The sequence below is a fragment of the Ischnura elegans genome, chromosome 7, assembly GCF_921293095.1.
Source record: "Ischnura elegans chromosome 7, ioIscEleg1.1, whole genome shotgun sequence".
In the NCBI taxonomy this organism is placed as follows: Eukaryota; Metazoa; Arthropoda; class Insecta; order Odonata; family Coenagrionidae; genus Ischnura; species Ischnura elegans.
The window spans coordinates 100,233,805-100,249,459 of NC_060252.1; the positions used below are offsets into that span (position 1 = coordinate 100,233,805).

The 15,655-nt window shown below is 39.8% G+C and overlaps 1 protein-coding gene across 1 annotated transcript in view; it reads right to left on the bottom strand.

The window, feature by feature from the left end:
• LOC124161922 (nose resistant to fluoxetine protein 6-like) overlaps positions 1–9,261 on the bottom strand; it is a 45,911-nt gene extending 36,650 nt beyond the window's left edge. The window contains exon 1 of the mRNA XM_046538184.1: positions 8,291–9,261. Coding sequence (XP_046394140.1) covers positions 8,291–8,567 — 277 coding nt within the window. The 5' untranslated portion in view covers positions 8,568–9,261. The remainder of the gene's footprint in view (positions 1–8,290) is intronic.
• Positions 9,262–15,655: the final 6,394 nt, after the last annotated feature.

Consider the following 15,655-nt stretch of genomic DNA (forward strand, 5'->3'; position numbering starts at 1 on the left):
TATTTCACTTCATAGGTAAATAGTTATAACAATAATGAAATAACTACCTAAAATAAAGGTATTTTAGCTATTTTTCCTAAACACGCAGTGGGCATAGTCAATAGGGTAGTTTACTTCATCAGAGAAAATGAAATGCATTGATCGCGATTCCTTACCCACCATAAGTGTATTCATAATATACAAAATTATTTGGTTTTAGAAATACCGGTTTAGACGAATGGCAATGGTCAATTTTAACCGCATTTAAAAAAGGCCAGATTGGAACCCATGCGATGCCACTCCACGTGACGTCACAGGGACCTAGTTTCTATACGAGTAGATAGGAGTTTTACATCGTCTGAGATTACCAATGCAAGTATGAGACACAGAGCTCAGGGAAACATGCCTTAATAATCACACATTATAAATACCTAAGTTCGGAAAGTTTCCTTCGTTTGATAGGGTATTAATAATCCTTATTTAAGCCAAGCGCTACCTGCTAGCAGGGTACTCAGCTACCTGCTGGCAGCCTGCGTCGTATCAGCGCTCAAAGCCTCGCCCCAAGGTCACCTCACAAGGCGATAGCTGGAACCAGAAATACGTCACACGGGCTTTTCTCATCATTCCTACTTAGCCATCGCGTTTTCGCGCGCTTGAAAATTTTCATTTTTCGTTTAGTTGCGAAAAATAGATATCGTCATTTTAAAATCTAAAAGCGTGAAATACGTACTCCAGGAGCAACAATCTTTCGATTTAGGTAATAAAAAAATAATAGCAAACCACTCCATTGGATTCTGGTTCTTCAAGCCGTTTGCGTATGATTTACATTTTCATTTAAATTTTTTTCAGTCTCGCACACTTCATCGCAGCGGTCATTAAATACTCGTTTCATTATTCCACTGTAAATTGCTCAATCGTTGGCATCGGACGCAAGGATATAATTTATGCCTCACGGATCAACTTATGTCAGGAAATTCACGCCAAGAAGGCGTTTCCTCTTCCGTAATAAATATTTACTGCCACTTGGCTCAACAATCACGCTGTTGAACAGCTGATTTCATCCCAGGAACTTGACAACACGGCTATAATTCTGGATAGGTTGAAATTTTATTAGGGCTGTGCGAGACTCTCGACCAGAGGCGCACCTAGGAATTAACGCTAGGGGGGGTTTTAGGCGCAACTAATATTGGGGAGTTAGGGGGTATGGAATACCCGCCAGGGGAGGCTGGAATTGTGGGGCCCTCCCCCAGAAAATTTTAAGATAAGTGGTTCAAAATGGTGAGTTTTACGGCCTTCTTAGGGAAATTTTTATAATCCTTACATTATTCTATAAGTAATATAAATTTAATTAAGTAAACCTTAAAAAGTTGGATTAAACTTAACAATTTCTCTGAGCTCTCGCCGCGCCGGGTTTTGGGGTTTATCCCCCAAAAACCGGCGCGGCGAGAGTCTTGACGATAGTCGAAAAGTCTCGCCCCTTCGAGATTTCTCGACACCCGTCGAGACTCCCGGCTCCTCGACAAAAAATAAAACTATTTCTATTTGGATATTAAAAATAATTTAACAAAAATATTAATTTAAGGCATCTTATATATTTCCAAAACTAAAAATAGTTCTAATATAAGATCGACATTTACAACTTAAGCATATTTTATAATTTAATTAACGAAAATTGACAGGTAACCATGAACCTTAGCTACCATAAATAACCATTGCAAAAAGATATATAAAATTCTATAAAATTAGACTATGATCTCTTCTTTTTTGTTAATTTACAAGTGAATGTTTCTTTTTTATTATATTCCTATAATAAGAAACATTTATGTAACCCTTTAATATGCCTATGTATCAAAATTATATGCTCAATTTCATTTAAGCACTGATAATGGTTTGTAAATAAACGGAAATGTCGGCAAAATTTACATTCCAATTTAAAGACCTGCACTCCAAGATTCAAATTCAATATTAAATATTTAGGACAGGAAAAGGAAATATTTTTTTCCAAATCCCTCGTTGGGAACTCTACTAGCATCGTGCACACTCTTTAAAAAAATTGGATGCAGAGGGTAAATCATCAAGTAAAATATTTTTATAATGTGAATAAATCCATAAAAGTCGTAAGGGATACCTTAGTAAATTCTATCACCGACTGATTGCGGTATTCATTGGAAATTCTCGCCTTACCCGGGAGTCTCGACCGGTGTCGAGAAATCTCGAAGGGGCGAGATTCCTCGACTCTCGTCAAGACTCTCGACCCAGGCGAACTCTCGCCGCGCCGAGAGTCTCGTCCCGACAATGCCGAGAAATGAAAATCCCGTCTCGACCGCCGAGACGAGACTCGCACAGCACTAAATTTTAGTCCATGCCAATGATTCACGTTATTCAAAGGCCGAAGGTCTACCACAATTTTTTTTATCAATACCTAATTATTAATATATTAAAAAAATGCACATACGTGTCAGTTATGAATAACAATATCTAATGATTATTCTGATGAATTTAAGCTTTATCTTGCGGTAAATAGGCATAAATTTAGCGTTAACCTAGAAGAAATCTAGAAGTGGAGTTCGAAAAATGAATAAATACTCGTAACATATAATAGCTCCGTAATAATCCTCTCATTACAGTAACTTTGCTTATAATTCGATTGCTAAAACATTATATTATTGTTTTTTCCATTTAAAAATAAGTCTATTAACTTTAACTATTCATTATCTGTACTTAAACAGGGAAAAATTATTAAATTTTGTTCATTTATTTAATTGGTCACCACTGCGTTCATCCATTTAGTTCAGATCAGCTGTATACATTCATATCGCAGAATTTAAATAGATTTATTATATTTCGCATTTCTAGCTAAGGAGGAATTGCTCTCCAGTAAAAGGGTTATCACAGAAAAAACCGCTTTTACAAGCCCTTCCATTGGCGTCAATGGAACGTGATTACTCAAGAGTTGGGAGTATGCCATTAAATAGTCCGATGAAGTGCATACCCGTTTGAACTTGGAAAGTCGTTCCATTTCGTGCGGTATTTCCCATTTAATGATTCCCGCACTCATTAGGGCGTCTGTAGGCAAATGAAAGCTTGTGCAATGCAAGCAAGCGAATCTGTCCCATTATGAAAACAACATAATGTGCGTTATCGGCAAGGGAGCCTGCCAAAAGATTGAGGTAGCCTTTCCCGAGGGACAAAAATGAATGAGAAAAATTTCATGAGCAAGAACAGTAAGCCAAGCAGACCGGACGACTTGTAAACAGACTGGAGGGCCTTTCTAATCGGTTTTAGCCTCTGGGTCACGGCAAGCGCTTTGGATATCATTTCGAGCTGATGAAACGATAAACTCATAAGAAAAAAATTTCAACGAAGAGCCCAACATACGTGAAGTAGCGATAGCGCACTAAAATAATGATTTTCTCGAGTAAGAGAGGTATACATTTGAAAATAAAAATCATCCAAATATTGTTGAGGTGAAAATTAGCACTAAGAGAACGTTGCATAACAAAAGTAATTGGAACAAAATTTTCCCAGGTATTCAGTTTTTCTAATTAAATAAACATATACTTTGTATCTATATAGCTTTAAAGTGCAAATGGTTTTAAAGGAAGTAAAAATAGCGTTGCGGGAGACATTTCGTCCAATGAGAAACATGGAGAAAAATCTGCAGCATGACTTACGAATCTTCAAAAAAAAATTATCAAGCGATAAATATATGAATTTTGGATTAAAGAATCTTTATTAATATTCACACATAGGCAGTGAATATAGGCAAATATTTACGTCGATGCTATCTTAACTGATGTTAATTTTAATAATTAAATAAATAACCCTGATTTGGAAACGCATATTCATGTGGCATATGTGCAACAGTAACCTGAGGAGATCATACGTTATTTAAGTAATTAAATGCAAAAATGCTAACACGTATAAGTTAATGGATTACCTTCCATTGCACAGCGCAATCAAGGTGCACAATCAAGGCCAACAAAGAGATTTTGGAATTGCTATAGCAAAAGATACTTCAGAAAATTTATATAGTTTCGTACAGAGACAAAAGAATACGACAATTCGGAATAATTGTACGCAAAGAATAATACATTAACATTTAAAATAAAATGCTACTCCCACATTTCATAAAATTCTACGTCATATTCATCAGCTTTTTTGCTTAAGAAACTTGGAACAAATATTATTTTTGGAAAACAACAAAGAAGACCCATGGCATGGTTTCAGTTTGTGGCGAGCATAATGTCCTTTGTACCAGCAATTATATTATCCTAAATCTGTCCCTGGTTCTTGTATTTTCTATTTCTTGAATGGCAATAAGCTTATCGCAAACAGCCGCCCAGCTAGGAATTAAGTCTAGGGGAGGTTTTAGGAGCAGCTAACACTGAGGGGTATGGAATACGTGAGGTGCGGGTGCCTTCCCCCTGGAAATTTTTATTAAAAATGGTTCAATATGGTGAGTTTTACAACTTTCGGAGGGATATTTTATTAATTCTTACACGATTCTATAATTAATATTTATGCAATTAAGTAAAATGGATTAAATTTTAAAATTTCTCTAAGTTCTGGGGGGGTTTATCTCCCAAAACCCCCCTCGCGGCGCCACTGATCGCAAAGACCAATTCCATTACCCCCTCCACCAATTAATTTTTTAAACGTTTATTATTTCGAAAAGTATCGAAATATTGAAAAAACATATTTTCAAACTAAAAAATACTTAAAAATGAATTTTCTCAAGAATTATAATTTAATTCAGTGCGATTGGCTTGTTATTTCCGACCTCGAGACTTGAATGAGTAAATCATAAGTATTACTTGAAGTTGCGGATGGTTTAAAGTCTTTCATTATTATAATTTAAGGTGAGTTAACTTGTAAGACGATACGGAAATTTTTCTCACTGCCCGCATCTTGTCCCCCTTCCAACGAAATTTTTTTCTTGAGTTCGTCATAAGACGACACTGTGTTCCGCTTTTTCTGACTACTGGGTATGAAAATCATTTTGAAATTTCATCACGTAAATTATGAGTCCGTAGATAATAAGTTACAAAATCCTCTAAAAGTGAGAGGCACTTTCAATAAAAGTGTGTGACACTTGTCTACCTGTATATATCAAGTGTTTAGGCTACAATTGGTGGAAACACATACCTAAAATGCGAAACAGATCTCTCTGTAATATTCCACAAAAGTTTATTATTCCGACCTTGGATTCAAACTGCTACGCAGTCATCATCAGAATACCTTGATAATGATTGTATAGTAGCTTGATAATGACTATATAGTAGTTGAAACCTAGGTCGGAATAATAAAGTTTTTTGGAACATTATAAAGTGATTTATTTCGCCCAACTCTACCTGGCCTATAAACAGATCCCCTTTGTAAAATTCATATTCGTCTTCCCATGGATTTTTGTAAAATATATTTAGATACAATGATTGAATTTCAAAGTCTTCCACAAAGTCTGCAGTTATTCAAAGCAAATAAACCGTGAAAGACTGTTTAACCTCCTCGGTCTTGGCGTATTGTATACAATACATCGACGTTTGAATTTTTCATCGCTAGGGTGAGTAAAATGTCGCTATTGCAACTAGTTCAGTGAGTCCTTACAGCTTCACACAGAAGTCGCAAATGTTGTTTGTTGACACCTAGTTAACCAGAAAACATTATATTCAGGCCAAAAATCACGGAAGATATGTCCCGGGACTGAGGAGATTAATGATTTAATTAATTTTCCAATGCTTAACGGGACACAATTGTCTTAGAATACCTAATTAAAGATCGTTTCCTTTAAGGCATTACGCATTCCCTCCTTTCTATCAGTAAATCCTATTCTCTACCTCCAACTTCCCTTCTTACCCAACAAACTCTCTTTAATCACGACATTCAGCATCCCTTTACTTCTTAAAAAACGCTCTACCCAAACCAGTTGTCTTCTCCTTTTCTCCTCTAATAGTCTTCCCTCATCCCCAACCATGTGTAGCACTTCCTTTTCCTCTACATTAATCTCACGTCCTCCATTTTCAAGCGTAATCACACTAAAATTATTGATACTGAGAAGGTAGAATATCTACCATATTTAATTTTTCCAAAAATATAACATACCTTTAAATTTCACATTCATACATTTAATACCATAAATATATGTGCATTTAATACTGATAAAGGAAGTAGCGTGTTAGCAAGTAGAATTCCAAATGCTCATAAATGAATAGATTGACAACCATTCAATACTATCCTAGATTACCCCATTTCCTCAAGGAAATCTAACCCAACAGGTAATCTCCAACTCTGTTCATGACACAGAAATGGTAGACTACAAGAATCACCCTGGAAACAGATTGAAATGTTTATAAAATAAGGACCAAGTGAATAAATCCCTTGACAACAGCAGTTTTTTAAGTCTTAGTTTAAATAGTTGAAGGCTAAGTCTGTAATACCGTACAAAAAAGAACTGCTTGAAGAGGAATAGGATGAGTGCTAGGGATTCCGCGACGCACCGGGCAGTATACTGGCGACTTAAAGAGAAAAATATAGACGGAGAACTGATGCCTCCCGATGTATTCATGACCAATAGCACACTCATGATTCCTATTTAAAGAGTATATTACCACTCATAATGATACTTGATTTCTCTATGGACTGGTGTCGTTTCAAAGGCGACAAAGTCAAAGGATAAATTTGATGGCGTCATCCATGCTTCGAAACTGGTCGGCAACAAACATGAAGACGAGTACACTTGCAGAGTAGGTAATCAACATATTCTTCCATAATGAATAACAATTCGCGGGTGAGCAACTCGAATTAAACTGAAAAATAATGCGTAGCTTTTGTAAGGAAGTACTCAACGCCCTCACGAGATAAATTTGATTGCTTAAATATTGCGCGCATGACGATGAGAGAAGTTACAATAGAAAAATAAATAAACATATAACGATACATGTAATAAAAATAGTACAAGAAAGGAGACGTCTGTGTTCTTAGAGTGACCTGAATATCATCAAGTTGCATTAATTGCTATGACCTAAAAATTATTAAAAACTGATAAAAAAAAAGGCTTGGAAATGAATCCATAAAATTGTGATGAGTGTTAAATGGAATAAAATGTAATGCAAAAATTAAATTCAAAATTCACCTAGAAGAACATGAAGATTACATTCAGTCACGAGATAGAAAACGAAATAATAGCATGATGTAGGGCCTATTCACTGCGTATTAACTTTACGGTATGATCGAATGGTATATCGTTGTTATCTAAAGCAATTTCATTTATCAAATCGATCATGGCGCTAGACACAAATCATCGCTAGCAATGGATGAGATACTTCGATGGAAAAATATTTGGCGCGTGTGGGTGATAGTAAGGAGTTTTCAATACTCTCACGAGAAACATTTGATTTCCTGGAAAAATTTCTCATAGCGATGACGGAAGTGGAACTTTACCTACATCATAAAAGATTTCAAGCTTTCTCGGTGAATAATATTGATAAAATCTCCTCGGATTTGGCACCGGGTAAGGCTTTATAAGGTCAACGTTTCGATGAGAAACTCCCTTATCGTTATCAGGGCTAAGACTAACGTCTCCTAATTGCCATCATCCCGTTTTGCAGTGGTAATATATATTTGCGGGAGGGAGAGAAATTATACGCTCAGAAGTGCATTCATGATTTCTCCTTCATCATTGCAATTTCTTGTTTCACACTGTCAGTCAGCGAGTCCGTAGAGTCAGTCTTAGTCTTATTGACGATGAGGGAGTTTCTCATCGAAACTTTGGCGTTAAACCGCCCTATCCAAAGCCAAGCCCGATAAAATTTCATCAATTACCTTCATTTGTAATTAAAATAAGTACTCACTACCTTATAATCGCAAAATATTTGTAATTTATTAGAGAGGAAAGTTACAAAGAGAATGAGGGCTCAAGGGGAGCCCTTCGGGGTTACCACACACCGGGGCCGGGAACCAAGTCAGAGACTTCTACGCCCGATCACCCGGGAAGGGGGCGGAGAGGAGGGAAAAAGGAAAGAGGTGCCGCCGCGATAGGAGCCCGACGACACCTCTGGGGTAGGATAGGGAAGGTAGGGATGGGACGGGGAAAAATACCTCAACGCTACAGAAGCGAAAAGGGCCCACTAAATAGCGAAACCAGGCAAAGCCATTAATGTGCCAGCGATATTGGAGGATTCTCCTAAGAGGAAGAATAATCCAACGATCAAATCGCAAGAAAGAGGAAAGTTACAATACTCGATCATTCAAATCATCTCAAGGTGGAAAATTTTAGTCGTGCATTACGGGCGTTGAAATCTCCGACACTCACTCTGAGCCGCCCACAACGTGAGGTTCTGCAACTCCTGGAGGTACCTCCGACTGTCGTTCCGGCAGGGCTCGTTGTGCACTTTGGAGGATACGGGCGCGAAGAAAGATAGCAGGGCGGACGTTTGCACGCCCCCGGGGAGGGCGAAGGGAGGCGGGGCCGGGGGCAGAGTCGGCGGCGGTGAGGACGAATCTTCCGGCGACGCTGCGGCACCCCAGGGGCCCTGGCCCGAAGACAAGACCAGGAACAGCAGCAGGTAACAGTGCGCTGGGGACGACATGTTGGCCGCGGTCCCCTATGGCCCACTGCTAGTCCAGGCGATCACGGGTCGCCCTCACGACAACTCGGAGTATGTGTTTTTTTCCCGAAAAATTCCCGGTAGATTCTCTCAAACACGATTATTGATGGCCTAACAACGTCCGTGAGTACAGCGTCTTATCTCACTTATAAGTTCGGAATTTAGGCACGACACTTTATCATTGTTTATGTAGACGGGTACAAATGTTCGATGATACTCTTCGAAATGAACTTCCAATGAGAATTTTCTACTTCCAAGACACTAGAAGTGAAGTCAATATGCAGGAATACTCAATCTTCCGGTAATACGAGCACTTTTTAGGGATGGACAGGTCAAAAATTCACAAAGCTCAGTTTCGATGCACTTGACAAGTTCAGTCTCTTGACAACGAGGATTATTTTTTTGCTATCTTGTCTTTTACTTGAACACAATTCACTAATCGCTTATTTAAATTTTGTGCAGTAATTCAACTTCCTCCGCGACTTAAACTATAGGAGCACCCTTTTTTGCACCCTCGACTCAACGGAACACAGGAAAAGGGTGTCGCGGAGATGTTAAGAGTTGAAAGAATGGCCTTGTTACAGGCCCGACGCCTTTTCGATTGTTTTTTTTTATATAAAATCCTTCCTCCAGCATAAATTACCCGGCGGTTGGCCAAACCGATCCGTCGCGGCGATGTGGCTGGCGGAGATTGAAAGCTAGACCGCGAATGTGATCGGGGGAGGGATGGCCGATTCCTCGACCTCCTCCTTCCCTCCCGCCTCCCCTCACGGAGATGCAAAACAAGGTGTCTCAGGACGGATGACCAAGGACAACCGCACTTTTTCCAGGTCCCGACGGCCCCGCGTAAACAGGGGAAGGATCAGTCGGCGGACACGGGCTTTTCACACGCGCTGTGTCGACATCGACTCAAAAGGCTTGCCCCCTAAACATACGGCGTGCGGAGCTGCGGAGGAAAACCATCAAAGAGCAATATAAAGCCTGAATCACACGGTCACTTTTTTTTCGTCGCGAAAGTGATCACTATCGCGATCACTTTTTCCGTCGCGAAAAGCGATCGCTCCAGTGATCATTTTTCTGAATCACACGGTCACTCCCGCCGTCGCTTTTCGCATCATTTCAGATATCACAGCTCGTTGTCATAGGACCCGCATCACGAAAATATATAGCCGGTTTGTTTATCTATGTTGTCCCCCCAATTGTCAAAAGCTGCGGTGCAATCACACCATACGGTTATGCGTTCTGATTGGCTGATATGGGGTTTTAGGGACGGTTTTAGCGACGGGTAAAGCGACCGGACGACTGATGAAAAATAGCGATGAGAATTCTCATCGCGATCGTGAAAAACAATTGCCGGCGACGATCATTTTGCGAGTGATCGCGATAGTGATCCCTTTCTCGACAAAAAAAATGATCGTGTGATTCAGGTTTAAGACTTCACTTTTTCCCTGCGAATGGTGGTAGTATATTCATCTCGGCAGTGGCGCAGAGATGGGGGATAAACCCCCCCCCCCCCCAGAGCTCAGAGAAATTTTTAAGTTTAATCCATTTTACTTAATTGGATTGATATTATTAATAGAATAGTGTAAGGTTTGATAAATTATCCCTAAGAAAGCCGTAAAACTCACCATTTTGAACCATTCATCTTAAAATTCCTAAATTAATTTATCTCGCACCTACCGGTTATCCTAGTGGGTATTCCATACTCCCACACACCCCGGTATTAGTAGATAAAACGCTCCCCAGAGCTCAGAGAAATTTCTAAGTTTAATCCATTTTTCTTAATTGGATTGATATTATTAATAGAATAGTGTGACGTTTAATAAATTATCCCTCAGAAAGCCGTAAAACTCACCATTTTGAACCATTCATCTTCCGAAATTAATTAATCTCCCACCTACCGCTTATCCTGGTGGGTATTCCATACCCTCACACACTCCGGTACTAGTTGCACATAAACCACCCCCCCCCCCCCCCCAGCCTTCATTCCTAGCTGCGCCCCTGCATCTCGGGATATCATCTGGATAATCTCGTTAATCTCCACGGCGGCCGACGTTTCGATGAAATCCTTTTCCATCGTCATCGGCCCTGTTGAAGTTTGAAAAGGATTTCATAGAAACGTCGGCAGCGATGAAGATTGAGGAGATTACCTGGATGAAACTCCGAGAAGAATTTACTGACATAAAGAAGCAATATCGCTAGAGGAAAGGGTTGTAAGCAGTGGCCTCCTACATAATCATTCACATTAGCTCTCTCAGTAGGTTTTCGCAGGTTTTTCACGCCCCCCTTCTTGTGTGGGCGTTTTCCTGCAGTGCATTTTTTTCCAATAAGGACGACAGTCAATATCCTTAGGTTTTTCCCAAGTTCACTAACATCTTTTTACACTTGGTCAATGGTAACTCTTGCATGCTTAAAAATGCATGCCCTTGTTTCCCTAACATTCTACCCTCTAACACCATTTTCAACATCCCCTCTCCGCTAAGTATTCGCTCCATCCATACATTCAATCTCACTCCAAACTCTGGTAACTTATTATTTTATTTGTTGATTGAAAATGGAACTTCTATTTCTTTTTATGTAATTTCTCTGCATGTATTTTCATGAGCAATTTCATTATGTATCTAACTGCATATATTTCATGTTTGACGAGGGGTTAGATGGAAGATGGGACTTTCTTGTCCCAATCTCGCCCAATAAAGACGTTTATTATTAATATTATTATTAATCCACGTTATGGCAGCAGGATTTCCCGGAAACACAGCGGTTGTGCTTTACACTAATCGGAATTTGCCGATCGGTTGCCATTACGAACGGTTCATTCCATGGGGTTTTAAATACAATCGGAAATCGTCGTTTTACAAACATTATTATTACAGTATTCTACCGATTAAGTTAGGTTTCCATAGAGTATTCAAGAAGTTATCTGGGAGCCTCCCTTTCCTTCCAGCACTGCCTTCTTTAATTCACTGTAGGGCTACTCCCTTTCAATCTATCTAAAAATCCTATTCTTTTCCTTCCCCTCCCTCGTTTCCCTAACATTCTACCCTCTAACACCATTTTCAACATCCCCTCCCCGCTAAGTATTCGCTCCACCCATACACTCTGTCACCTCCGTACCTCATCTAAAAGCTGCCTCTCCTCACCCACCATATCCAGCACTTCGTCGTTCCTTTTCCTGACCGTCCATTTCACCTTCTCCATTCTTCTCCATACCCACATCTCGAATGCCTCCAATCTTCTCTCGTCTTCTTTCCCCAGTGTCCACGTTTCCGCACCGTAGAGAGCCATATCAAACTCTTCACTAACCTTTTCTTTAAACTCATACATAACGATCCTCTCAGAAGCTCCTTCCTGTTCATGAACGACTCCTTTGCTAATGCAATTCTCTTCCTATGACCTTACTACTATATCCGTTTTTCTCTAACGTACTGCCTAAATAGTTGAACTGCTCAACCTGCTCAAGTTTTTCACCACTCACCCTTATCTTAAGTCTCACATTCCTCGCTAGTGATGCTTTACAAAACCGCATAATCTTAGTTTTCTTGTGATTAATCCTCATTAAATACTCCTCGCAACGCTCTTATAACGCATTGACATGAGCATGAAGCCCCCTCGCTCATTAAAAGAAATCGTTGGCATAGGTAAAGGCTATCCTGAAGATCGAGTTTGAGAAGTGCGTCGAGGATTTGTAGAAGCTCAGGCACAGTTTAAAAATAGCCAGTGGCGACTATTTTGAAGGTGATGGCATTAATGTAGAATGTAGACGAATAAATAATATTTTTCAAAGAACTAAAATTTCCGTTATTTTCCTAATATTCCCATTTCTTAGCATGTTAATTAAGTTGTCTTAGTAAGTGAATCGTGCTAAAATGCACGAATCACTTACTAAGCTAACTCTTCGTTTTCTATTGCTAAGAGATAGTTTTATTTGAATGGTATGTTCGCGTCTTTAGCCCTCGCCTAGTTTCTGGCTGACCACTGGCTGGCTGTCATATTCGCTTGGCCTGCGTCCGGCAAGCGAGTGTGTGTATCAGGGTGGACCGCAGCGAGAGGGCTAAGGCTAGGATGAGTGCTGCATGCCTGTTGTGGCATCACCACATCCCAAAAACCCTGGAGGTGGCTTGCACGGTACCTCGTAGATGTTGATGAACATACTTCGTATTTTGATTTTTAAAGCAAAATTACTTGAATTTGGAGTTTTGTTCATTTAGGCTGCTAATTAATGGTGAATAATCATGGTCGACCAAGGGCTAGAGCGTTTGGTAACTGATGGAATAGGGTGGTTTACTATTATTTTTTTACTGTCTAAATCGAAATATTATTACTCCTGGAGTACGTATTTCACGCTTTTAGATTTTTAAATGACGATATCTATTTTTCGCGATGAAATAAAAAGTGAAATTTTTCTAGCGCGCGAAAACGCGACGTGTAAGTATGGATGCTGGGAAAACCCCGTGTGACGTCGTTCTGGTTCCCCCTGCCGCAAGTGATTTGACGTTGGGGCGAGGCTTTGAGCGCTGATACGACGCAGGATGCTAGCAGGTAGCGGAGTACCCTGCTAGCCGGTAGCGCTTGGCTTAAATAAAGATTATTAATACCTTATCAAACGAAGGAAACTTTCCGACCATAGGCCGTTTTAATAGGTGATTATTAAGAGACGTTTCCCTGAGCTCTTTCCCTCACGCATGCATTGGTAATCTCAGACGATGTAAAACTCCTATCTACTCGTATAGAAACTAGGTCCCAGTGGCGTCACGTGGAGTGGCATCGCATGGGCGCCAATCTGGCCTTTTTCAAATGAGGATAAAATTGACCATTGCCATTCGTCTAAACTGGGATTTCTAAAACCAAATAATTTGTATATTTTGAATACACTAATTGTGGGTAACGAATCGCAATCGATGCATTTCGTTTTCTTTGATGAAGGAAACTACCCTATTTTCCCGGATCTAAACATCAGATACCCAAAAACAAAATTCTCGAAGCGCGATCCAGAGAAAGTCTATAAACTGATTCACTCTTTCATTGCCATTAATCACCAGACTTTCACACGCCTGAGGATCAGTCCGGAGTGAGCTCTACCATCACCAAGCCAAACCAAACTTGGGGAAGAACCACTGAGTCAATGAATCGACAATGAACCACCTACACGATGGCAATGAAGTCAGAGTAGGAAGCATCGAATCTTTCCGCGGATTGTAATAGGGAAGTTTCCTTCGATTTTTCGAGCGAACGAACGATCGCCTAAGATTACCAATGCATGCATGAGACCCAGAGCTCGGGGAAACATTTCTTAATAACCACCTATTAAAATTGCTTATGGTCGGAAAGTTTCTTTCGTCTGATAGGGTATTAATAATCCTTATTTAAGCCAAGCGCTACCTCCTAGCAGGGCACTCTGCTACTTGCTAGTTGCCTGCATTGTATTGGCGCTCATAGCCTCGCACCAAGGTGGCCTCACACGGCAGCAGCCGGAACCAGAATGACGCCACACGGGCTTTTCCCAGCATTCATACTTAGCCGTCGCGTTTTCGTGCACTTAAAAATTTTCACTTTTCATTTAATCGCGAAAAATAGATATCGCCATTTAAAAATCTAAAAATGAGAAATGCGTACTCCAGGAGTTATTAAGAAGTAATAGGGTTTAGGCAAAAAAAAATAATAGGAAACCACCCTATTGTCACAACGAGACAAAAAGCCCCACAATGTTGGTCTCATTTGGAGAAACGTCATCCTTCCACTACCGGTATCACTACTCATTGGGTGAAACAGGATTTCTGGGTTTTCTCAACGAACGACGTTGAAGTATTCGGGTTTTTTTCGACCGCTGCTGAGAGATTGAGGTGCTTGTTTACACCACTGCAACTCGCCGCAAGCCAAACTTTGAACGTCATCACCGACTCAAAGCTGCCGCTGTGCGTTACACATAAGTCAGAATTCCCATCCGCTCCCTGCTGGCATACACATTGATCGTCTCTCTCCCCACGACACGCCCTGGTGAAGTCGAGATTGATACGACAATAATAGGAACGAGGATTTGATAGACATGGTGAGTCCAGGAGGGGACATTATTACAGAAAATGTTAGTGGGGATCTTATTGATACATAAAAATAATTATAAGTAATAATTAAATATAAAATACATAAATGAGTATGGATGATGGCTGAGCAGAGAGGAAAAGTCTAGACCAAAACTGAAACATTAACTTCTGGACAAAGTCAACTTGTTCTGAAGAGATTTCGTAGAATAGCATATCAAATAATGCACAATGATATAGTACTGCCCACTTACATTTATTTCACAGCTACGTATTTTTATTGGCTTGCAATCAACATCAGGTACCTGATGAGCTGTAAAATAAATGTTAGTGGGGCAGCACTATATCATTGTGTATTATTTGATATGCTGTTGTATGAAATCTCTTCAGAACAAGTTGACTTTGCCCAGAAATTAATGTTTCAGTTTTGGTCTATGTTTTTCCTCTCTGCTCAGCCATCATCCACACCCATATGTATTTTATATTTAATTTTTACTTATAATTATTTTTATGTATCAATAAGATCCCCACTAACATTTTTTGTAATGGTGTCCCCTCCTGGCCTTACTATGTCTATCAACGACAAACACGAATTGAATATCGACAAACACTAATTAAATATAAATTCACATTTAATTTGATTAACGCGCTTAAAAATGCATTTATGTGCGGGCAAAAACGAAAATTCCGACATTATGTCTAAGACAGGGTCGATCTCTGGCGCAAGTGGCTCCGTTGAGAACAACATTGGTCGGAACTTCGCAACGCATAAAAGGGAGATACATTAAACGTTTACTTATTTCTAGGAACTAACGTACCTATCCGAAAATTGGCCATCATCTGCGTGAGGGGGATTAACATCCTTTCAAACAGAGATAGGGATAGCGCTTCGAATGATATTAACAGAAATAAATTGATTGACAATTATTTCATGTTTATGTATTGATTCCATTCCATAAAAGCGAGGACAGAACGCGTCTATGCGGGTAAGACAGCATTTAAATGATAATCTCTGATTCACTTCTGCCTCGA